General features: G+C 47.3%; 2 protein-coding genes across 5 annotated transcripts in view; one reads left to right on the top strand and one right to left on the bottom strand.

Moving 5' to 3' along the window:
• Positions 1-25,661, top strand: part of PPP1R13L (protein phosphatase 1 regulatory subunit 13 like) — a 226,349-nt gene that overhangs the window by 113,974 nt on the left and 86,714 nt on the right. The gene's annotated exons all lie outside the window — the stretch shown is intronic.
• KLC3 (kinesin light chain 3) overlaps positions 1-25,661 on the bottom strand; it is a 29,514-nt gene that overhangs the window by 1,094 nt on the left and 2,759 nt on the right. For 3 of the 4 annotated variants that reach the window (XM_082231165.1, XM_082231166.1, XM_082231163.1), the window contains exons 2-12: positions 22,927-23,307; positions 19,150-19,377; positions 16,770-16,848; positions 14,494-14,716; positions 13,282-13,369; positions 10,771-10,872; positions 9,484-9,657; positions 5,100-5,199; positions 4,033-4,076; positions 2,922-3,055; positions 918-984 (exon numbers count right to left, since the gene is read on the bottom strand). In XM_082231165.1, coding sequence (XP_082087291.1) covers positions 918-984; positions 2,922-3,055; positions 4,033-4,076; positions 5,100-5,199; positions 9,484-9,657; positions 10,771-10,872; positions 13,282-13,369; positions 14,494-14,716; positions 16,770-16,848; positions 19,150-19,377; positions 22,927-23,226 — 1,539 coding nt within the window. In that variant the 5' untranslated portion in view covers positions 23,227-23,307. Of the gene's footprint in view, positions 1-917; positions 985-2,921; positions 3,056-4,032; positions 4,077-5,099; positions 5,200-9,483; positions 9,658-10,770; positions 10,873-13,281; positions 13,370-14,493; positions 14,717-16,769; positions 16,849-19,149; positions 19,378-22,926; positions 23,308-24,462; positions 24,586-25,661 lie in introns of those variants that run through there. The other variant, XM_082231164.1, reaches the window with a different exon arrangement.

Below are 25,661 nucleotides of genomic sequence, written 5' to 3' on the forward strand. Positions count from 1 at the left end.
TAAGCCGCTTATCAGCTGATTCGATCAGCAGATAAGACGCTAAAAGCAGCTAAAAGCCGCTAATAGCGCTAAGCCGCTAATCCTTCAATGGGCTTGCTTCGCAAGACGAAAAAAACCGCTAGACAAAGAGAATCACAGAACGGATTCTTTTCGTCTTGCGAGGCACCACTGTATTTGTCGGCAGTTTGCAGAAATCAATTGTCTCCAAATGTGGCGGCCTTGAATTTACAAGTCGGGAGTCTGTGCCATCCAGCGGAAGGGAGCGTTTGGGAGACTCTTGAGCTGCCACCTGGGCTGGCTCGTCAACAGTTCGGATCATCAAGATGTTTCTCTTCCCTACTTTATAACTAGTATCTTGTAAACTTTGGCTCGACTTTGCGTTTGGCACTGCCTAGCAAAGGGCTCAGCCCAGCCGAGCTTCATGCAGCCTCCCAGTTTAGGGGAGTTAGAACAATAAAACCATGAGATGAAACGATAAATTAAAACAACAAAACGAAGCACTAAAAGGAGTTAAAAAATAAAATGGAAGAGAAGATAAAAACAAATGCTAAGGGTTGGTTATAGAGCAGAAACTTGCCTTAGAGCTCAAAACCCCGCTTCAAGGATTCGGCAGCCATCTTAAAACCCTCTATCTCATCCTCATTTAAAGCCACCCAATTTGGGTTTCCTGTGGCAGCGAGTTACACAGATGCACTTCTAAGGGGCTCAACGCCAGCATCTTCCAAACGGACTGGCAGGCCAGCAACGCCAGGAAGGCACGTGCCAGGGCAGGGAGTCGCAATGCACAGCCTTTGCTGGCAGCCCCCTTCCGCCAGCCACAAGGGAAACTGACCCCCCAGGATTTCTTGCATGTGAGACAGGGCTCTGTCCCCGCAGCCCTGGCACTTTGCCCCTCCTCTCCCCTGCCACAGACTCACCGTCGGGGACGCAGCAGCCGCTCTCTCACCCACGTGCAAGACGTTCAGGGAAGTGGCCCTTTTCATCCTGTCCAAAAAGACAAAACACCTGTCAAGTTCTGACACACCTGTGCATGCCTGGTTTCCGAGCACAATTCAAAGGGTTGGTGCTGACCTTGAAAGCCCTAAACGGCCTCAAAGGCCCAGTATACCTGAAGGAGCATCTCCACCCCCATCGTTCTGCCTGGACACTGAGGTCCAGCGCCAAGGGCCTTCTGGCAGTTCCCTCATTGCAGGAAGTGAGGTTACAGGGAACCAGACAGAGGGCCTTCTTGGTGGTGGCGCCCGCCCTGTGGAACGCCCTCCCTTCAGATGTGAAGGAAATAAGCAGCTATCCTATCTTTAAAAGACATCTGAAGGCAGCCCTGTTCAGGGAAGTTTTTAATATTTAACGCTGTATTGTTTTTAATACTTGATTGGGAACCGCCCAGAGTGGCTGGGGAAACTCAGACAGATGGGCGGGGTATAAATAATAATAATTATTATTATTATTCTTGGTTCCCATTTCCCTGTTGGGTATATATACATATTTAGCTGACTCTCAGCCATCTGGCCGCTCCTGTCCTGTTGCATCTTGCCTTGAGCAGGCAGCCGTTCAACAGGCGCAGCTGTCTGTGGCAAAGTGAGCTGTACCTGCTGGATCTCTGCCCGGCCCTCGGTGCTGTTAAAGCAGGAGAGCTGGGGGGAGCAGAGCAGGCTGGAGACAAGAGGAAGAAGCCCAGAGGCTCCAGGGGCAAGCATGTGCCTTTGCCCCCCCCTCCCCGCCACTGGCCCCTGAGGACACTGAGATCCAGCACCGAGGGCCTTCTGGTGGTTCCCTCACTGAGAGAAGCCAAGTTACAGGGAACCAGGCAGAGGGCCTTCTGGTGGTTCCCTCCCCCCCTGCAAGAAGTGGGCCTTCTCGGTGGTGGCACCCGCCCTGTGAAATGCCGTCCAGTTAGATGTCAAGGAAATAAAACAACTCTCTGACTTTTAGAAGACTTCTCAAGGCAGCCCTGTTTAGGGGAGTTTTTAATGTTTGATGTTTTATTGCGTTTTTAGTACAGCGGAAGCTCGGGTTGCGAACGTGATCTGTGCGGGATGCATGTTCGCAACCCGCAGCGACGCGTGGGTTGCAGTTTGGTTCTTCTGCACATGCGCAAAGCACAGTTTAGAGCTTCTGCGCATGTGCGACCACCGAAACCTGGAAGTAACCTGTTCTGGTACTTCTGGGTTTTGGCGGGTCCCTAACCCGAAAAAATGCAACCTGAAGCGTCTGTAACCCGAGGTATGACTGTATTCTGTTGGGAGCTGCCCAGAGTGGCTGGGGAAACCCAGGCAAGACAAACGGGGTATAAATAATAAATTAAAAATAAATAAATAAATAAATAAATAAATAAATAAATAAATAAATAAATAAATAATGGCTTTTTAAAGAATCATAGAATTGGAAAGTTGGAAGCAGCGCTCCGCTCCCCCCACCCACTGTAATCTAGCGCAACCTCCTGCAAGGCAGTGATCACAGCTCAAGAATCCCTGACCGATGGCTGTCCAACAACCAGCGAATCATGGAGTTGGAAGGGACCCCCAAAGGTCATCTATTCCAGCCCTTTGCAACAACGCAGGAATCTCAACTAAAGCATCCAAGACAGATAGCCATCCAAATCTCTGCTTAAAAACCTCCAAAGTCGGGAAGAGGGGAGCACCCTCAGTTCTTCCCCTCAGATAGTTCTTCCTAATATTTAGTCAGAATATACTTCCTTGTAACTTGAAGCCATTGTTTTGGTTCCTGCCCCTCCAGAGCAGGATAAAACACGCTTGCTCCATCAGCCCTTCAGCTATTTGAAGATGGCTGTCATCTCACCCTCTCCGTCTAGGGACCCCCAACTCCCTCAATTGTTCCTTGCGAAAACGGTGTTTGTGTGATAATTGCTTGCTTGGAGGCAAACGTTTCTGCCTCCAGATTCCAGGGAGACCCAGACTCACCCTGGGGCCGAGGCTGCAATGGGTCGCCGTCCGCCTTCCCCTTTGAGTTTGGAGACGAGTTTCTCGCTGCCTCGCTTGAGGGACTCGCGGAAGCGGGAAAAGGAGCTACTGCGCCTCAGGTTCCCCAGGGAGTCCTGGCAAAAAGGGAGGGATCACAGAATTGTAAAAAGGTAAAGGACGCCTGGACGGTTAAATCCAGTCAAAGGTAACTATGGGGTTGCAGCATTCATCTCGCTTTCAGGCCGAGGGAGCCGGCGTTTGTCCACAGACAGCTTTCTGGGTCATGTGGCCAGCAGGACTAAATCGCTTCTGGCACAACGGTACAGTGTGACGGAAACCAGAGCACACGGAAACGCCATTTACTTTCCCACCGGAGCGGTACCTATTTATCTACTTGCACTGGTGTGCTTTCGAACTGCTAGGTTGGCAGGAGCAGGGACCGAGCAATGGGAGCTCACCCCGTCGCAGGGATTCGAACCGCCGACCTTCTGATTGGCAAGACCAAGAGGCTCAGTGGTATAGACCACAGCGCAACCAGTGTCCCTCTACAGAATTGTAGAGTTGGAAGGGACCCAAAGGATCAACTAGTCCAACCCCCTGAAATGCAGGTAAAAAGGTAAAGGTAAAGGGACCCCTGACCATTAGGTCCAGTCGTGGCCGACTCTGGGGTTGCGGCACTCATCTCGCTTTACTGGCCGAGGGAGCCGGCGTACAGCTTCCGGGTCATGTGGCCAGCATGACTAAGCCGCTTCTGGCAAACCAGAGCAGCACACGGAAACGTTTACCTTCCTGCCAGAGCGGTACCTATTTATCTACTTGCACTTTGACGTGCTTTTGAACTGCTAGGTTGGCAGGAGCAGGGACCGAGCAACGGGAGCTCACCTCGTTACGGGGATTCGAACCGCCGACCTTCTGATCGGCAAGCCCTAGGCTCACTGGTTTAACCCACAGCGCCACCCGCGTCCCTCTGAAATGCAGGAGCCACAGTTAAATCCTGCTGCGGGTGCAAAGGGTAACACAATCTTTCTGCAGACTAGGGTGGGGAGGTGGGGTCAAGACCTAAAAACAGAGAAGAGGTGGGGAAGCCCCCCAAAGCAGTCCCAACACAAACCTGGCTATACAGAGCGCCTCTTCCGGGTCCCGTTCTGCTCTCATCTGAAAGATGCAGGGGAAAGGATGGAGAGAATAAGAAAAGTTGCCAGACATCCCCGTTTCCCAGGGACAGTCCCCCAGATTTACAAATCAGCCCCCTGACAAAATCCATCTATTTAGCAGGAAGTTGAAACGTGTCCCCGGATTCATTGAAAAAAAAACTGGTAACCTTAGAAGAAGATGCTCCTTTTCTCTTTTGCCCTGATCTGGCCACAGTGATCCACACTACAGTCACCTCCAGACTTGATTACTGTAACTCGCTCTATGTGGGGCTGCCCTTGAGACTGACCCAAAAACTCCAGCAGGTGCAGAATGCCGCAGTGAGACTCCTTAAGGGTCCTCACTGCGGGATCACATTCACCCGGTGCTATACCAGCTGCACTGGCTCCCGGTGGAGTACAGGATCAGGTTTAAGGTGCTAGTTTTGACCTTTAAAGCCCTATACGGTCTAGGACCCTCGTATCTACGGGACCGCCTCTCCTGGTATGTCCCACGGAAGACCTTAAGGTCCACAAAAGACAACATTTTGGAGGTCCCAGGTCGCAAGGTGGTTAGATTGGTCTCAACTAGGGCCAGGGCCTTTTCAGCCCTGGCCCCGATCTGGTGGAACGCTCTGTCCCAAGAGACTATGGCCCTGTGGGATTTGACATCTTTCCGCAGGGCCTGCAATACGGAGCTGTTCCGCCTGGCCTTTGGTTTGGACTCAGTCTGACCCCCTCCTTTGGTAATCCTCACAGAACTCTAGCCCAATGGTTGCCGTTAATTTGATTCTGAATTAATTTTAGAATGAATTGATTTTAGAATGCTGTGTTACTTTTATTGTTTTTAGCCGCTCTGAGCCCGGCTTCGGCTGGGGAGGGCGGGATATAAATAAAATTTTATTATTATTATTATTATTATTATTATTATTATTATTATTATTATTATCATCATCATCATGCACAGTTTGCCGCTACATCGCCCTTCCCCAAACTTCCCTCTCCATACTCTGCTGCAGAGAAGCGCAACTGCAAGCCGGCTGCTCACCGCCTCTGCTGACGCCCAAATCCTGGTCATGTGTGGACAGAATTTCCTTGTAGAGCTCTTCAGCTTGTTGGTACTTGCCCTGCTTCAGGTAAGACGATGCCTGGGCGAGAAGAGAGGAAGGCAGTTTTAGCTGGGTGGCTCCATACCCGATGACGTCACCTGTTTCCCTACTGAAAAAACAATTAACTAGAAAGAAGGTTATTTTTTTATAATAATTCTTATCAACTTTAACATATAAATTATAATACATACCACAAAACTTCACCACTTCTACAATCTTTTTTTGGACTTCCATCAGCACCTCTGATGATCTACCGTTTTAACCACTTCTTATGTATTTCTTAAATTCATATTGCCTTTAATTATCTTAACTATCCTCCCCTTTATCCATTTTTGCAATAGTTCCAATAATTCACCTCACAAAACTTGTTGCAAACCTACAAACGTAGTCTGATCATCACAACTACTTTTCAAATAGCTGTAAAATTACTCCAGACTTCCGTGAATTTCTGGTCCCGCAGATTTCGGATCCTTCCTTTTAGTTTATCTAGTTCTGCATAGTCCATTAATTTCATCCTCCATTCTTCTTTCGTCGGTAATTCTTCTTGCTTCCATTTTTGTGCCAATAATATTCTTGCTGACGTTGTTGCATATAAAAACAGCTTATATTCTTTTCTATTTATATCACTTCCTACAATGCCCAGTAAAAATGCTTCTGGTTTCTTTATAAATGTATATTTCAAGGTTCTTTTATCTTACGTGGTGGTCTTCTAGTAAGGTTAAGGCTTACTGGGAAATGAACATTATTGGAGTGGAAGGTCAAAGAGAAACAGGTCGAGAAGGTAATGGTCAAGTGCTCTTTAGATATTCGGAAAACCATTAACTTAACAGCATGGGAAGAACTATGGAGAAAGAACTGGAAATTTCCAGCGTGTGAAATATTGAGGGAAAATCTAATCAAGATGTTTTATAGGTGGTACTTAATACCTACCAAAATAGCTAAAATGTATAAGACAAAAACAAATCTGTGCTGGAGGTGTGGCAAAACAGAAGGGACACTTATACATGTTTGGTGGATCTGTGAAAAAAAATCAAAAGCTTCCAGAACATAGCATATGATGAGCTTAAAAAAATGTTTAAGTATAACTTCATGAAAAATACAGAAACTTTTCTACTAGGGATAACGGACACAGGTACAGCAAGAGAAGATCAGAAAATATTCCTTTATGGCACAGGAGCGGAAGGATCCTAATTGCTAAAAACTGGGGGGGGGGGGAGAAACTGTGCCAACAAAAAAGGAATGGCAAGACAAACCGTTAGAGTATGTTGAACTGGCTAGATTAACAGAGGCAATTAGAGATCACACTAGACAAGAGTTTCAAAAAGCATGGGGAAAATGCAGAGAATACTTCACAAAACAGGGCCCTAGAATACATACCTGGACTTGTTTCGATTAATGTCTGCAGGAGACTTTGTGGATATTTAAGTTATAATTAGAAAAATCTTAATAATTATTCATAAAGGAAACAATTCATAAGAAGTAATCAAGGAGGCCATATACAGGATAAAGGAAGTCTTTTATTTGGTTGCTTGTATTGTTGTATGTTATGCTCACTGTATGTTATGTTCATGTTTAAAGAGGGTGGATTTCTGTATTGGGGGGTGGGGGTTATGTTATGTTGTAAATAAAATTTCCAATAATTTTTTTTTTAAAAGGCTTACTGGGAAATGAGATACAATGAAATGAAAAGGATGTTTAAAATAAGGTTTGTAAAAAAACAAAACAAAACCAGAAGCTTTCCTTTTGGGCATTATAAGGACAGAACTACCTAAACTGTATAGAGATTTATTCATGTATGCGACTACTGTGGAAAGAATGTTACTTGCCCCAAAATGGAAAGAAGCAGCAGTCCCAGCAAAGGAAGAACGGATACAAAAACTTATGGAATATGCAGAAATGGTGGGACTCACCGGAAGAATAAGAAATCAAGATAAACTTTTTATAAAAGAACGGAAATGGTTTATTGAATGTTTGCAGATAAACTAAACAGATAAGAAAAATTGGCAGGATCATTGTAATAACCTGCCGTTTCATAAGAGTTTATACTTAAAGAAGATGAATAAATGAGCAAATTAAGTTAATTTGGATACGCAGAAGATATTAAAAATAAATTTAAGGACCGCAGAAAGAGGGGGAAGGAAGTCGAGTTTTGAAATGTCAAAATGATTGCATAATCAGTGAATTATATAAACCTGAAAAATTAAAAAAAAAACCCGAAAAAACGAAAAAACAATTAACTAGCTTTTACATCATTCTAATTTTATGTACTGGCGATGAAACCCTTTCTACGGGGCCTGTTCCCCTGTAAGTCTAAGTTGCACTTTGCACTTTGATAACCTAGGCTGAATTTTAGCTGGTTTTAATTTGCACTGACAGCTGGAACCTCCAGCCGAACGTTTTTTCATCTCCAAGAACAGCCTAACCTTTATCACCTAGGAAATCCTGCTTGCGGATTTTTCTATTGCATGCATATATATATAATGGCTGATCTTTGCAATCGATGGCTTTTTCCTGAGTTGCGCCGAGACAGCAAAGCCGTTGCAAAAATAAATGAAAGATAAAGCTTTAAAGTGGCTGCAAATATTGAAATGTGTGTTCGTTTGTGCACAAGAACACCTCATCGCTGTTGTTTACTCTACATTAAAAACAGCCTACATACTGAATCATTATGAACCATTTCTAAATGAAACACCAGCACCAAGTAAGTCAAAAGGAACCCAAAAGTCGAACAGTCCTGCAATGACCAGGGCAGTCGTGTTGCTGAATAGTCATCTTCTATAGTAGATCCTGTCTGTTAAATGTCCACCCACCTGGGAAGCCTGCCTAGCAACAACCTTGTCATCGTTTGGGCTGCACCAATCATGGGATGCTTTTACTCTTGATTTCTGTGTATTTTTTTCCTACTGTATTTTACTCTTGTAAATCATTTTGGGACCTTTTGATTATTGAGAAAGTCAGTAATAAACTCATGGAGGAGAGGTCTACTGATGGCTACCAGCCACAATGACCATGTTCTGCCTCTGGCAGTTGGAGACAGCAATGGTTCTGAATGCTTGGACTACTGCCATGCGCTCTACGTGGGGCTGCCTTTGAAGGTGACCTGGAAACTGCAACTAATCCAGAATGCGGCAGCTAGACTGGTGACTGGGAGCAGCCACCGGGACCACATAACAGCGGTCTTGAAAGACCTACATTGGCTCCCAGTACTTTTCCGAGCACAATTTAAAGTGTTTGTGCTGACCTTTAAAGCCCTAAACGGCCTCGGTCCAGTATACCTGAAGGAGCGTCTCCACCCCATCGTTCTGCCCGGACACTGAGGTCCAGCGCCAAGGGCCTTCTGGTGGTTCCCTCATTGCGAGAAGTGAGGCTACAGGGAACCAGACAGAGGGCCTTCTCGGTGGTGGCGCCCGCCCTGTGGAACGCCCTCCCACCAGATGTCAAAGAGAACAACAACTACCAGACTTTTAGAAGACATCTGAAGGCAGACCTGTTTAGGGAAGCTTTAATGTTTGCTGCATTACGGTATTGTAATATTTTGTTGGAAGCTGCCCAGACTAGCTGCGGAGGCCTGGCCAGATGGGCGGGATATAAATAATAAATAATAAATTATTATTATTATTATTATTATTATTATTATTATTATTATTATTATTATTATTATTATTATTATTATATTATTATTATTATTATTATTATTATTATTATTATATTATTAAATTATTAGTATTATTAAATTATTAGTATTATTATTATAGTATTATTATTATTATAGTATTATTATTATTAAATTATTATTATTATTATTATTATTATTATTATTATTATTATTATTATTATTATTGCCAGTTCTTAGGTTCTTGTGGAGCCTCCAGCTCCAGAGGCAGTCTACCTTGTTTCCTAGGTTCTTAGGGTTATTTGGCCACTGTGAGGATGCTTGACTAGATGGATCTCTAGTGGCCAGGCTCTTCTGAAATATCCTGAAAAGTATACATTATACACGACTAAGCCATTTCTCACCTTCTCACCCCCTGCCTTTTCCTGGAAGACCTTTTGCAGTCGTTAAGAGTCGTCAACAGGCTCATCTCAGCTATCTGCCAATCTCCCATTCCCACCACCCTTCTGAGTAATGCCCCTCCCCACCTTCTCTCTATATAGAAGGATCTGGCAACTTCTGTTTCAGTGTATCTGAAGACGTGTGCATGCACACGAAAGCTCATACCAAGAACTAACTTAGCTGGTCTTTAAGGTGCTACTGGAATTTTGATCCTGAAAAGTAAACGTCCTCTGGCCGACACACACGCAAAACGTCTCCCCATCGTTTACCAGGTTGTTCTTGGTCTTGGCCACGTTTGGGTCGCCGGGCCCCAGCTGGGTCTGGTAGATGCAGAGAGCCCTCTGGTAGTACTGCTCCACCTCCTCAAACTTCCCCTGGTTCTGGCACAGGAGCGCCAGGTTGTTCAGCTGCTTGGCCACGTCTGGGTGATCGGTGCCCAACACCTAAAAAACAAGAGTGGGTAAGAGATTCTAGCATTGGGACCTGGGGGAGAGACCAGGGTTCAGATCCTCCCACTGGGTGTCACTGCCTCTCTCAGCCTGGCATGCCTTGCAGGGCCGTTGTGATGGGGATTAAATGAAGGAGGAGGGGAAACCAGGCATATACCATCTAGAGCAGTGTTTTTCAACCTTTTTTGGGCAAAGGCACACTTGTTTCATGAAAAAAATCACGAGGCACACCACCATTAGAAAATGTTAAAAAAATTAACTCTGTGCCTATATTGACTATATATAAAGTAATTCTCTTGAATAGGAATCAAATATACACAAAGAAAGTATTTTATAATTATTTTATTATGAAATAGTAAGTAAACAGAAATATGAAAAATTATAAAATACTTTATTCAGTGCGCAACCTGGGCCTGTTTGGCTGAACACAAAGCTGATATTCTGGCTGGAATCGAACGTTGCGGACCGTTCTCTGCTCAGTGGGGATTGATCCGCTGATCCCCGCTGAGCCGGCGGATGACAGCTCCGTCTCTGCACTGTGTGCGGAGAGGGAGATGTCAGAGCCCCGCTGCTCTCTATGGGGAATCGGATGAGAGCGGACCGAATTTTTCAATTTTCCCCATGGCACACCAGGCAACATCTCGCGGTACACTAGTGTGCCATGGAACAGTGGTTGAAAAACACTGATCTAGAGCTCCTCGGGGGGGGGGGGGATGGTGAGATATAAATGGATTCATTCTCAGCTTTTTTTTTTTTAAAAAAAGCAAGTTTTGGGAGAAAAGAAATGTGAGTTTGTGTACTTTTCTTTTTAAAAATGCAGATTGATGCAGTGCACACGCACACGCACACACACCGCTTTAGTTGCAGAGACCAGAAAGAGGTTGATTTCGCCAGCCATATTGTCAGGCCATCCTACTGTTAAAATGTGACTTTGAAAGTATTGTGTATTCCACAATTCTGGGTCTGGTCAGAGTCTGAGTGCTGAGATCAGCGTAATTGGAACCTTGTCTATCTGTCTGTCTGGTTTTTTTAAAAGCGAAGTTAAGTTTCTAGTCCTTAAGATGGGTTGAATAGAGTTTTTCTTGGGGTCTCTGGTAAAGCCTGTACCTTCTCTCGGATCTCTAAGGCTCTCTTGCAGAGTGGTTCGGCTTCTGTGTATTTCCCCCTCTTGCCGTAGAGCACAGCCAGGTTATTAAGAGTGGCGGCCACCTGTCAGAAACAGGAGGAAAGATTTGTTTATTTCTTTTTTATTTCTTTTTTTTAAAAAAAACCTTTATTAAACATTCAACACAAATTTACACAACAATACACCATGTTACATTTTCTACAAGCTACATGGACGTACTTTACGTAGAAAAAGAAGAAAAGAAAAAAAGAGAGAAAAAAAGAAGAAAGTAAAAGATAAAGGATGGATTAAATAAAATAAAATAAACTTCCGATTATTCTCATTGTACTGTATCTCATTTATTATTTTATACACAGTATCTTATTGTTATTATTTGTTTTTCTGGTACCACTGTATATACAGGAGGTAGCAGAGCAGGTTCACAGAATAAAATCAAAATATAAAACCACAAAATGCAGAATCAAAATAAAAACAACAGTACAGTGGTATCTCGGGTTAAGAACTTAATTCGTTCCGGAGGTCCGTTCTTAACCTGAAACTGTTCATAACCTGAAGCACCACTTTAGCTAATGGGGCCTCCCGCTGCCGCCGCGCGATTTCTGTTCTCATCTTGGAGCAAAGTTCTTAACCCGAGGTACTATTTCTGGGTTAGCGGAGTCTGTAACCTGAAGCGTATGTAACCTGAGGTAAAGGTAAAGGGACCCCTGACCATTAGGTCCAGTCGCGGACAACTCTGGGGTTGTGGCGCTCATCTTGCTCTATAGGCTGAGGGAGCCGGCGTACAGCTTCCAGGTCATGTGGCCAGCAGGACTAAGCCGCTTCTGGCGAACCAGAGCAGCGCACGGACACGCCGTTCCTGCCAGAGCGGTACCTATTTATCTACCTGCACTTTGACATGCTTTTGAACTGCTTGGTTGGCAGGAGCAGGAACCGAGCAGCGGGAGCTCACCCCGTTGCGGGGATTCGAACCGCCGACCTTCTGATCGGCAAGCGCTAGGCTCTGTGATTTAACCCACAGCACCACCCGTGTCCCTTGTAACCTGAGGTACAACTGTACTAAAAGCAACACCCTGAACTTGGTCAGGTACCAAATCAGCATCCTCTGAGCAGACCTCTGAGCGCAGGACTTCCATGCAGATGATTCCTCAATGCTGTCAGCAATTGTGCTGCAGCATCTGGCACTAAATGCACCATTTGGGGAGGGGCATCGGCCAAGCTCTCCTCACACCCCCCCTCGAAGGCCTAGCACCTTTTAAACACTGCATCTTTGGGAGCTTGGACCATAAAGAAGGCTGATCACCGAAGAGTGGATGCTTTTGAATTCTGGTGCTGGAGGAGACTCTTGAGAGTCCCATGGACTGCAAGAAGATCAAACCTCTCCATTCTGAAGGAAATCAGCCCTGCGTGCTCACTGGAAGGACAGATCCTGAAGCTGAGGCTCCAAGACTTTGGCCACCTCCTGAGAAGAGAAGACTCCCTGGAAAAGACCCTGATGTTGGGGAAGATGGAGGGCACAAGGAGAAGGGGACGACAGAGGACGAGATGGTGGGACAGTGTTCTCAAAGCTACCAGCATGAGTTTGACCAAACTGCAGGAGGCAGTGGAAGACAGGAGGGCTTGGCGTGCTCTGGTCCAGTGGGTCACGAAGAGTCGGACACCACTAAACGATTAAACAACAACAAATTTTTGGGAGCACAAGAGACTCTTCAAAACTTCCAAGGGCGTCCAGAAGAGTTGTATTTTTACTAAGAGAGTGACCTGCCCCTCCCAAGAAAAATGGTGTGATGGCCTGGGATTCGGACTTGGAGGCTGAACCTGAGGGATCCCAGCTTGCACAGGATTCCCTGCCTCCAGAACCAGCTGAGCCGGGGCTGGGACTTGAGCCCGAAGGGTCCTCACCTGTGCTGGATCCTCAGGTGCAGGCACCAGCTGAGTCTGCTCTGGCTCCGGAGGTGATGGAGGACCCATTGCCTGCAGGTGCTCCACTCTCAGCCCCGTCAGAGGAAGCTGAGGTCGCCTCTGGGTCTGGTAACCCTCCAGCCTCTCCTGAGCTGCAGAGGCTCAGGGCAGAGAGGCAGAGGGAACTAAGTTCTCACAGGAGGAGCGCTCGCCTCCAGGCCAGGAGAGGTGAGTCACCTGAGGATCGGGGATGCCCTATGCCTCGGGGCAGATAAAAGCCGGCCAGCCCCAGTCCCAAGTTGCAGGAGCAACATTGTTGGTCACCAGTTCCTGCCTCAACCCCGTCCTGCATTCCTGACCTCACCTGACTCCCTGCCCTGCACCCCGCTCCAGCTTTTACGGACTGCCTCCATATTGCACCTTTGACCTCGGACTGGACTTGGACCTCGCCTCTCCATTAACCCACGGGACCAACACAAATGATCTCTGCCCCCACCCATCCAAATACTCCCAGAGGAGAAGACACAAGGAAGAGAAGCCTTAACAGGACCCAAGGAGCATCACCCTCCACCGAGCCCCAGACAGACACTCACGGCAGGGTGCTCCACACCCAGAGTCTGCTCCCGGATATCGAGAGCATCGTTCAGCAGCTCTGTGGCCTCCTTGTACTTGTTCTGGTCCCTGCGGCGGAAGAAGTCGGCAGCATGGAAAGAAACAGGAGATTGGAAAATGTTTATTGAATATATGAGAAATAACAGTGTACAGCTGAGAATGCTGGCAGCGTTGAGATAAATTCAACAGTGTAAATAAGTTTTGGTGGATGCAGTAATGGAGTACTGAGCGGTTTAGTTTTTGTAAACTATGCAGGGATTTATTATACGGGACTTGAACCATGGAAAGAGAAGAAGGGAAGTTGCTGATGACTTAAGGATGTATAAATGAGTACAGTGGATGCTTGGGTTGTGAACGTGATCCGTGCGGCAGACACATTCGCAATCCAGAAGCGCCACGTCTGCGCACGCGTGGGTTGCAATTCGGTGCTTCTGCGCATGCGCAAGCGCCGAAACATGGAAGTAACCTGTTCCAGTACTTCTGGGTTTTGGCGCATCCATAACCCGAGAAAACACAACCTGTAGCATCTGTAACCTGAGGTATGATTGTACTTTAAATTGTAAAATAGAAAATTTAATTATAGATAGAGAGATAGAGATAGAGATAGATATGGCCTTCAATTTGAATTAGCCTGATCCTCTATTCCCTTTTCCCCTTTCCTCTTCTACGAAGAAACCCTTTCTTGGTCTCCTTGCTGGCTCTAGTAGGACCTCCCAAAAATGACCCCTTAATTTTTGAATTTTATTGATTTTGATGCTGCATTTTATGTTGTGTTTTATGCTGCTTTTAAGTCGCATTTTAACCAATGTTTTATATTTGCTGTTAGCCGCACCGAGCCCGGTTTTTAAACCAGGAAGGGCGGGGCTTAAATAAAAATGTATTATTATTATTCTATAGATGCCATGCGAAAAGCATCGGTGCCTCAGCCACACCTGCAGAAGTCCTGAGAAGGAGCCGGCTAGCAGGACTCAGCCAAACATAGCCTCTGAATGCAGGACATATTTAAAAGGTGCAACCTCCGGCTCCTGCAGAAGATGCTTATAGAATTGGGGAGTCGGCAGGGGCGCCCAAAGGCCATCTAGCCCAACCCCATGCAATGCAGGAATCACAGCTCTAAGTCTTCTCTTTCCAAGGCTCTTCTCAGCAGCCCGGGACCCTTTCCCACACAACACGCCCCCTGCCACCCCCCTTACCTATAAACCAAGGCTAAGATGTTCAGCATGGTGGCCACATCTGGGTGGCTGTGTCCAGAGCTCTTCTCTAGGTCTTCCAGCGCCTGTTTGCAGAGGGGGACGGCCACTTCGTAGCGCCCCTGGGAGGCGTACTGGATCACCAGGTTGTGGAGGGTCCGAAGCCGCGCCGGGATCTCGTAGCCCCCTTGCTGAGCGGCCGAAGCGGCTGCACTCGGGCTCCCTCCTGCCACAGAAGAGAGAGACAGGTAAGTCCAGCCCATTGCAGGAGGAGATTCCTGAACCCAGAGCCCATCCAAAAATGTCGGGGGGGGGGGTTAGAACAGTGCTTCTAATGTGGAAATATGGAGACGACGACGGGCGCCAGGATTGAGATTTGGACTTATGCTTCAAGGTTATGGAAAGCCCCAAAAATTAATAATTGCAATTTGGAAGATAATTCAACCTTTTTTAATTTTAGTTTCTTATTGGATTGTGATTTGATATGTTAATTGGATGTTTTTTATTGGAAAATTAATACAAATGATTTAACAAAAAGAAGAACAGTGCTTCCCAAACTTTTGGGAGCCACTGTCCCTTCGGTTCCAGAAACTCAGCGTTATTCAGAATAGCAGTTTGCACAACCCGCTAAGGAAGATAATGTCACAATAAAATTATAAGGTAAAGGGACCCCTGACCATTAGGTCCAGTCGTGGCCGACTCTGGGGTTGTGGCGCTCACCTCGCTTTACTGGCCGAGGGAGCCGGCGTACAGCTTCCAGGTCATGTGGCCAGCAGGACTAAGCTGCTTCTGGCGAACCAGAGCAGCGCACGGAAACTCCATCTACCTTCCCGCCGGAGCAGTACCTATTTATCTACTTGCATGCTGACGTGCTTTCGATTTGCTAGGTTGGCAGGAGCAGGGACCGAGCAACGGGCGCTCACCCCGCCGCGGGGATTCGAACCGCCAACCTTCTTATCGGCAAGTCCTAGGCTCTGTGGTTTAACCCACAGTGCCACCCACGGCCCAATAAAATTATAATGGGGAATAATTAATTAATTGCACGTTTGTTCAAAACCCAGTTAAAACTATTGAGTTTAATTAGTTCAACAAAACTGATTGATTTGATCCTGTGATGCCAGCTTTTCAAAGTCCGGATACTTGTTCGCACCCCCTTTGCCTATTAGCGCTGCCCCCAGGTCACCCCACGGCCCCCCACAAGCGGGAGAAACCACCCACTGGGTTAGAATGTGGCCTTCACTGGGGTGGGGTGAAGGTTAAACACAACCCCATGTAACCCAGCCGAAAACTGGCCCTCCAGAAAGAAGACCAGTGGGAGTTTTAGGTTACTAACCAATCACTTAATTCTACTTTCCCAAGACATTCTATCTCTGACCGTGGGGTCACCACACCAGGGAAGGGAAATAAGAAAGAACCCAAGAAGAGGGTGCTGGAGGCCAAGGACCCGTCTAGTCCAGCATCCTGCCTTCACAGTGGCCAAACCAGCTGCCTGTGCGAAACCAGCAAAGCAGAATTCAAGCACAAGAGGAACTCTCCCCTCCTGCTGTTTCCATCGACTGGGATTCAGGATCATTGCTGCAACCAACCCCTAAAACAGCAATTTAACATGAATTTTGCTATCTAACACAGGCTTCCTCAAACTCGGCCCCCCTAGATGTTTTTTGCCTACAACTCCCATGATCCCTAGCTAGCAGAACCAGTGGTCAGGGATGGTCAAAACATCTGGAGCACCGAGTTTGAGGAAGCCTGATCTAACAAGACCATTGATCCATAAAATAAAAGCGATGAACAATGTACTGCAATCGCACAATCAATCAATCAATCAATTGGTAGCTGAACTGGGTTCCTCACCGTCGCAAAAACAAAACAAAAAGAGCCGCAAAAACGCAAAATAAATAGCAAAAACAGGCAGACCTCAGCATAACACTCAAATCGGAAGCGTAACACTCAAATTGGAGAATTTTCGACTTCTGAAAAAAGTTTGCAAACCAGAACACCTACTTCCTGGTTTGCAGTGTTTGGGTTCCAAGTTGTTTGAGTACCAAAGCATTTGAGAACCAAGGTACTACTGTAGTCCCGCCCCCCCCCAAAGGAGGGCACCCAGTTGGGTAATGCCGGCCTGAGGTGCTGCATTTGTGCAACTGGAAACAGAAAGTTGACTTGAAGCCAGAAATGAGCTCCCACTGAACCTCTGGACGGGCCTTGGTTTCATCATAAGTTGGGTTTAAGCCTCAAAAGACATGCGCAGGTTAACGCGCATCATCGGCCCATGTACGCACCCTGCCTCTGCTCATCGTCATCGTTGGGGAAGAGCGAAGACAGGCTGTCCTTCCTCTGCTCCGAGTCGTCTTTCTCTGCCTGCAAAGAGAGTAAAGGCAAGACCCGCATCTCCTGGCTTAGAAATAATAATAATAATAATAATAATAATAATAATAATAATAATAATAATTTATTTGTACCCCGCCCATCTGGATGGGTTTCCCCAGCCACTCTGGGCAGCTTCCACAGAGACCAAAAATACACTAAAATGTCACACATTAAAACTTCCCTAAAGAGGGCTGCCTTAAGATGTCTTCTGAATGTCAAGTAGTTGTTTATCGCTTTGACATCTGCTGGAAGGGCGTTCCACAGGGCGGGCGCCACTACCGAGAAGGCCCTCTGCCTGGTTCCCTGTAGCTTTGCTTCTCACAGTGAGGGAACTGCCAGAAGGCCCTCGGCGCTGGACCTCAGTGTCCGGGCAGAATGATGGGGGTGGAGAAGCTCCTTCAGGTTTAATGGACTGAGGCCGTTTAGGGCTTTAAAGGTCAACACCAACACTTTGAATTGAGGACCAGTTGCGCAGCCTGGGAGTCATTCTGGACTCATGGAAGCGCAGGTCCATTCTGTGTCCAGGGTAGCTGTCTACCAGCTCCATCTGGTACACAGGATGAGACCCTCCCTGCCCACAGACTGTCTTGCCAGAGTGGTGCATGCTCTGGTTATCTCCCGCTTGGAGTACTGCAATGCGTCCTACGTGGGGCTACCTTTGAAGGTGACCCAGAAACTACAACTAATCCAGAATGCAGCAGCTAGACTGGGGACTGGGAGCGGCCGCCGAGACCATATAACTGAATGGTTTCTTTAAATGTAAAGGTTCATCATTGTTCCACTCCATGTGTATGTCTTTAAGGGGCCGGAGCAAGGGCCAGAGCAAACTAACGAGACCCAGCTTTACAGCTGTGAAACATAGCAGGTGCTGCTGAGTTGGATTTGATTAAGGCGTGTCAGCATTTGGGTAGAGTATATAAGGAGCAGCACCTAGCTCTCCCATTACCCTGGGGGATGGGTTGGTGGTTGGGTCATGTTTGTTTGTTAATGTATTTAGTGTAAATGGAGTTTTTGTTTTTCTTATTAAAACCTTTAAGTACTTTTTGAGTCCTTTCTTTTTAATGCATGATCTCCCCAGCAAGCTCTCTGCAGCGTTACTATACTGCAAAAAGCCAACAATAACACTGGTCTTGAAAGACCTACTTTGGCTCCCAGGATGTTTCCGAGCACAATTCAAAGTGTTGGTGTTGACCTTGAAAGCCCTAAAAGGCCTCAAAGGCTCAGGATACCTGAAGGAGTGTCTCCACCCCCATCGTTCTGCCCAGACACTGAGGTCCAGCGCCAAGGGCCTTCTGGCGGTTCCCTCCCTGTGAGAAGCCAAGTTACAGGGAACCAGGCAGAGGGCCTTCTCGGTAGTGGCCCCTGCCCTGTGGAACGCCCTCCCACCAGATGTCAAAGAGAAAAATAACTACCAAACTTTTAGAAGACACCTGAAGTCAGCCCTGTTCAGGGAAGTTTTCAATGTCTGATGTTTTATCTTTTTAAACTATTATTATCCATTAATTCTGTTGGGAGCCGCCCAGCCAGATGGGCAGGGTATAAATAAATAAATAAATAAATAAATAAATAATTACTACTGCTACTACTACTACTACTACTACTACATGGGCCAGGAAGTCTGGCCTGGGTATACAGCAGCTGCATATTCAAAATACTGCATTCCTGAAAACCAAGGGAGATTGGAAATGTGATTCGGGGAGCTTTGCAGGACGAGCATTTCGAACATCTCCTTTTGGGTGGGGTCTGAGGATGTGCTCCAATTAATAATAATAATAATAATAATAATAATAATAATAATAATAATAATTTATTTATACCCCGCCCATCTGTCTGGGTTTCCCCAGCCACTCTGGGCGGCTTCCAACAAAATATTAAAATACAATAATCTATAAAACATTAAAAGCTTCCCTAAACAGGGCTGCCTTCAGATGTCTTCTAAAAGTCTGGTAGTTGTTTATCTCTTTGACATCTGGTGGGAGGGCGTTCCCCAGGGTGGGCGCCACCACCGAGAAGGCCCTCTGCCTGGTTCCCTGTTCACGAAGGCCTGATGGAATGAATAAGCGAGGGGATCTGGTTAGTTTTCAAAGGTGCTGGGGCTGACAGCTGCCGAGAGGCCGCTTGCCTCCATGGCTCACCCTCTAAACCTGGGTAGGTTTCAGAGTAAGGACAAGGCACTTTGCGCATGCTTAGAGAGCTCTGTCCAGCATTACAGATTCAGTAGAAAGCAGCTTTGGACGCCCCTGCACCTCTCATTTCGGGGACTGAACGGCTGCCACATCCCTCTGTCCTTACCTGGTCATCCCTCGGGTCATATTGCCTGAGCTGGTTGAGGAATTCCAGGTGCTTCTTTTCCTCCTCCAACTGCGCCACCGATTCCTCGCTGTGCTGAAGGCGCAGTTGGGTGAGCGCCAGCTCGTCCCGCAGCCAGAGATTCTCCTGGCAGAGACGCTTGACCTGTGCCCGCAGCTTCTGCTTCTCCGCCTCCAGCGACCCAATGTGAGAGGACAGAGCTACCATCATCTGTGGGGCAGGGAGAGATGGAGGAAGGAAACTGGGTTTGTATTAAGGGGGAGGATTGGCTGAAATAAATTTGGAAATTGGAATGCAGAAAGGGGAGGTATGGGGAAGTCGGTGAAGCAAGTTTTACGAAAAAAAGGACTTGAAATTATATGTGTTTGTTTGTTTTTGTGTGTATATTTCTGTATTGTGTATTGTGTGTTTTGTATGTGTTTTTATAATCTGTGAAAAACTAATAAATATTTTAAAAAAAGAAAAAAGAAACTGGGTTTGTAGGTGGACTCTTTGCAAACTCTAAACTTCTGCAGCCCCCACGACAACAACTCCCCCTGCCTGGTTTAAGAGAGCCTGGTGGCTGGATCAAGCCAAACAGCCCACTATCCTTTTCTCACAGTGGCCAAATGCTCCATAGAATAATAATAATAAATTATTATTATTATTATTTATATCCCGCCCTCCCCAGCCGAAGCTGGGCTCAGGGCGGCTAACAACAATCAAATAATCCAACTTTCTAAAAACATTTCATTATAAAAAATAATTAAAATCAAATTGATGGCAACCATTAAGCAAAAATTCTGTGCAGATTGCCAGAGGAGAGAGTCAGGCTGCGCCCTGACCAAAGGCCTGGTGGAACAGCTCTGTCTTGCAGGCCCTGCAGAAAGATGTCAAGTCCCGCAGGGCCCTGGTCTCTTGTAACAGAGTGTTCCACCAAGTTGGGGCCAGTACTGAAAAGGCCCTGGCTCTGGTTGAGGCCAGCTTAACCTCCCTGTGGCCCGGGACCCCCAAGATGTTTTTGTTTGAAGACCGTAAGGTCCTCCATGGGGCATACCAGGAGAGGCGGTCCCGTAGGTACGAGGGTCCTAGGCCATATAGGGCTTTAAAGGTCAAAACCAGCACCTTAAACCTGATCCTGTACCCCACTGTGAGCCAGTGCAGCTGGTATAGCACTGGATGAATGTGATCTTGCAGCGAAGACCCCGTAAGGAGTCTCGCCGCGGCATTCTGCACCCGCTGGAGTTTCTGGGTCAGTCTCAAGGGCAGCCCCACGTAGAGCGAGTTACAATAATCCAGTCTGGAGGTGACTGTCGCGTGGATCACAGTGGCTAGGTCAGATAGAACCGAGATAGACTGCCTCTGAACCTGGAGGTTCCATAAAAATATCAGAAGAGACTGGCTGCTGGATCAGGCCAATGGCCCATCTAGTCCGTGGAAGACCCAACATCAGGATCCGAGTGCAAGAGCAGCTCTCCTGCGGTTACAAGCAGCTGGTATTCAGAAGCAATTGCTGCCTCTGACAGTGGAAAGAGGAGGCAGCCTTTGTGGCTGGGATTTGCCTAATCCTCTTCTAAAGCCATCCAAGTTGGTGGGCAGCCTGAAGGGTTTCCTGGCGCCATTCCCGGGGGCTGACAAGGTCTGTGCGTCTGTGTGGTCAGGGGGTAAGATAAGACCCAGATGTGTCATCCCTGCTCCACTTTGGAACTGACAAGGCCATTCATTAGGCGTCACGGACTGGTAAAGGAGAGAGCTTTGTTTATACAGCTGTGTTCTTGTTATGCATTTGCTCAGGTTAATGCATTTAGCTAATGCACCCTTGGAGAAGGAAAAATGAGGATTTTGGGGCCCATTTCAGACTGCCTGCACAGTCAGACTTTAGATTTTGGAAACCCATTCCTTCAATCCCTGTCTGTCTCCAGTGGGAGGGAGTTCCGTAGGTTAACTACGAGCTGCGTGAAGAAGTCCTGGCTTTTATCAAAAGCATAAATTGTTTGTTATACAATGCACCGGGAGTTGCCAAAAGAGTTGCACACACTAATTACAGCAACCTTTTCTATTAGCTACAACATAATGCTCTTTCGAGCCTAATTTCAGCAGCAGGGAAAGGCAGGGTAGTGGATGCCATGGGTACCAGGGAAGGCTTTTGCAGGAAAATCTCTGCCCAGGGGCAACATCTCCATAACCCCTGGGCCAAAGGGGAAAGGCTCCAGAAAACCGAACCACCCTCATTCAAAACTATGTGCAAAAGTTGAATTTAGTATATACCAAATAAACTTAAGTGTTGGAATTCAATGAATTATATTGCATTAAGTTTCAGAAGCGGAACAACAGGTGTAACACCATCTTGAGTTTGATGGGAAGGTGGGCTTAAATAAAGCAAAATGTGTAAAAAAAAGAGAAGTCCTTGCTTTTATCAGCCCTGAACCTCAACTTGTTCACGAGCTCTTGCGTTACAACACAGAGAAAAACTTTTCTCTAGCCGCGTTCCTCATGCCACGCATACCGTATACAGTGGTGCCCCGCAAGACGAATGCCTCGCAAGACGGAAAACTCGCTGGACGAAAGAGTTTTCCGTTTTGGAGGTGCTTCGCAAAACGAATTTCCTATGGGCTTGCTTCGCAAGACGACAATGTCTTTCGAGTTCCTGCGGGTTTTTCCCCCTTTCCCCCCTTTTTCTAAGCCGCTAAGCCGCTTATCAGCTGATCCGATCAGCAGATAAGCTGCTAAAAGCCGCTAATAGCGCTAATAGCGCTAATCCGCTAATCCGTCAATGGGCTTGCTTCGCAAGACGAAAAAACCGCTAGACGAAGAGAATCACAGAACGGATTCTTTTCGTCTTGCGAGGCACCACTGTATTTCACTCTATAGGACGCACTATTTCCCCTCCAAAAATTAAGGGGAAATGTGTGTGCATCCTATGGAGCGAACACAGGCTCCTTGGCTTCAGCGATAGCAACGAGAAGCCTCCAAAGTGCAGAGGGAGCGCTCCCTCCGCGCTCCGGAGGCTTTGCGTTGCTTTCGCTGAAGCCTGGAGAGAGAGAGGGGTTGGTGCGCACGGACCCCTCTTGCTCTCCAGGTTTCAGTGATAGCTGCCTGAAGCCTCTGAGACACAGCGGGAGGTCCTGCTGCGCTCCGGAGGATTCGGGTTCCTTTTGCTGAAGCTGGGAAAGCAAGAGTCTCCTGGCTTCAGCGGAGAGGGAGAGCAGCGCAGCGCCCCTTCAGCGAAGCGGGAGGAGACATGGAAGGGGCTCTGTTTCTCCTGCCGCTTCGCTGAAGGGGCGCTGAGCAGAGAGGGGGAGAATTTCCTCCCCCCCTGTTCTCCCCCTCCTATGGTCCGGTGTGTCCTATACAGCGAAAAATACGGTAATTTTACAATCGACTATCCTGCGGCCCCTTGCTCGCTTTTTCTCCAAACTGAAAACCCTCAAACGCTGCAGCTTTTGCAATCGCTCCATCCCCTCGATCATTTTGGTCGCCCTTTCCCAACTCTACCGTATCCTTTTGCAGGTGAGCTGGCCACGATCCCCAGCGCCACCACCCCAGCCTCCCTCTCTGGCACCTCTTCCCCCACTTTCTAATGTGGGGGGAGAGGGCTTTGCCCCCCCCCCAGATTCCTAAAACACAAAACCCCTCAGGTTCTCCCCCCAACTCCCAACTGCACCCAGATTTGGGTTCCTTCCCAGAAATTGTGAGCATCCGCCACCTTCTGAAGCTGGAACTCTGGCGGACATTCCGTGACATCACAGCAGCCCAGCCAATGGCTTCGCTGCAGCATACCTGGGCCTCCGCAATTCCCAGCTCAATCCCTTCCAGACTCTTATAGACAAGGTCGTGCTTTTCCTCCAGCAGCTCCAGCGCCTGGATGTCCACGGCCTCCGCATCTGCCTCCACGGCCTCCTCTCTCTCGTCCAAGAGCTGTCTGTCCCTCAGCAAAGCCTCCTGCAGCCGGTGATGGATGCTTTTGTTCTCGCTGCGCAGAGCCTCCAGCCCTTTCATCACCTGCCGCGTGTGGACGATGATGTCATCGGCCGTCATCCTCTCCGATTGGTTGTCGCCAATCTCCACCAGGACCGACATGGCGGGGTCAAGTCAGCTGGGAAGGAGAGGGGAAGAGGAGCCCAAAGGTGGTGTCTCCGCCCTTCGGGTGATGCTCAGCTTCTGGAAAGAGAAAAATAGGTGCTGGGGTCAAGGCCCGAGTTGCGGCTTTCGAGAATGTAGCTTCTCCTCCGATCCCAGCAGTGAGGGCTGCTTGCCACTTTGCACAGACTCAGAAACCCAGCCAGATGGGCAGGGTATAAGTCATAATAATCATAATAGAGTGGTACCTCAGGTTACATACACTTCAGGTTGCAGACTCCGCTAACCCAGAAATAGTACCTTGGGTTAAGAACTTTGCTGCAGGATGAGAACAGAAATCGTGCTTCAGCAGTGCGGCGGCAGCAGGAGGTAAAGCACATTAGGTAAAGTGGTGCTTCAGGTTAAGAACAGTTTCAGGTTAAGAACGGACCTCCAGAACGAATTAAGTACTTAACCCGAGGTACCACTGTCATAATAAATTTTATTTATACCTGCCCTCCCCAACCAAGACCGGGCTCAGGGCAGCTAACACCAGGTATAAAAACAATCGATTAAAATACAACGTTAAAATGCAGCCTCATTTCAGTAGAAACTCAAATCAAAAACTTTTTGGGGATGAAAATGTCAAATCTTCACCAAGGCCAACTATCTGGACTGGTCCTACATGGGCCAGAAAAAAGCCAGGGAAGCCCCCAAATAGGAGTCCCATCACAGAAGGAGAAAGGAAAAAGGAAAGAGGGGAAGGGGATCAAGTTGATTCCAAGCCGAAGGGCAGTAATAAAATTATCATTATTTCAGGGCCAGTTCCAAGCCCTACTCTCTTTTTGCTCTCGATCCACTAAGCCAGAATCCATCACTTATTTTATTTTTATTCAACCAGATTTATATGTTGCATAAATCATCCCTTAAACAGTTTGCACATTGGAATATAAAATGTTCATCCTTATTATAGGATCGAATGCTAAAAAGCAAATTAAGCTAAAAATTATCAATATATGATTTCGGTTTAAAAATATACGCTACCAAATAAAATTATAAAATTCTAAAGGAATAACTGGGAGCTGGGAATCAGATTTTTCCAATGCTTTTTATTAAAAGAACCCAAATTCAGAAATGTTATGGGGAGGAAAATTAACACCTGCAATATTTTCTGGCACTGGATGCAAGTTTGCTCTAAGTTTGGGATTTAGCAATACAAAGTAAAAACCCCACCCGAAAAAAGGTTGGTGATCTCACCAGCCATTCAGGAGATAAACTGCAGCAGACAAGCTGAGCTTAGTCCAAGGTTTGGCGGACCCCCATGGGAGACGGTTTGGCCGGCTCCCTTCTCACCTCTTGGGAAGGTTTCGCCCCGCCAGCTTCCCTTCGCCACCTCGGCTCTCGCCAGAACAGGTCCCGCCAGCGGACGCGCCCGCCAGAACAAGCCGAGACGTGTTTGCTGGCAGAGAGTTCTCTGCCTCCGTGCAAAAAACACGAAGTGAGTGCTTAAGAAGGCGAGAAAACATGCCGGATCATTGACTCAGGGCAGCCTTTCCCACCTAGGGATCTTCCAGATGTTTTGGACTACAACAGAACATAAGAGGAGGTTGCTGGATCAGGCCAGAGAGGGAACCAGCTGGTCCAGCCTTCTCTTCCCAAAGTAGCCGACCAGATGCCCATTATGGGAAAACTGCAAGCAGGATTCGAACACAGAGCCCTATCCTTCTCGTTTTCAGAGGTTTTGCTACCTCCAACTGGGGAGAGCAGAGCTAATAGCCATCAATAGCCCTCTCCTCCTCCATTAATTTGTCAAATCCTTTTTCAAAGCCATCCAAGTTGGCGGCCATCCGTGCCTCCAGTGGGAGGGGGTTCCATAGGCTAACTAGGCAGTGCACGAAGAAGGGCTTTGTTTTCTCCATCCTGAATCTTCAGTCAACTTCCCTGGCTGCCCACGAGTCGTGAGGGAGGAGGATAACCTTTCTCTAGGCAATTTATCTATGCCGTGCCTTATCTTATAAGCTTCCATCATGTTGCTTCCCTGCTCGCCTTTTCTCTAAACTAAACAGTCCAAAATGTTGCAACCGTTCTTCACAGAGGAGTGGCCCCTATTTTCGTTGCCCTTTTCTAACCGTATAATGCCCTTTTTGAAACAAGGCAACCAGCAAACCTGGTTGGGGAAGGCTGACTTAATGTGTGCAACATTAAGAACATAATTTACTCGGCACGGTAACAAAATAATCGTCATAATAGCCCCCCACCCCAGTTTTAACAGGCCATAGATTATTTAACGGCTGAAGACCCCTGGGTAAAGAGGACTGCTTTCGCCTGGCGCCTGGAGACACGTAATGAAGGCTCCAAGCAAGCCTTCCACAGATAGGGAGCCACCACTGATAAGGCCCCGCTTTTGGGTTGCCGCCCTCCGAATTTCTCATGAAGGACCTCAGATGATGATTGCA

The sequence above is a fragment of the Podarcis vaucheri genome, assembly GCF_965113315.1.
Source record: "Podarcis vaucheri genome assembly, chromosome: 7".
Classification (NCBI taxonomy): Eukaryota; Metazoa; Chordata; class Lepidosauria; order Squamata; family Lacertidae; genus Podarcis; species Podarcis vaucheri.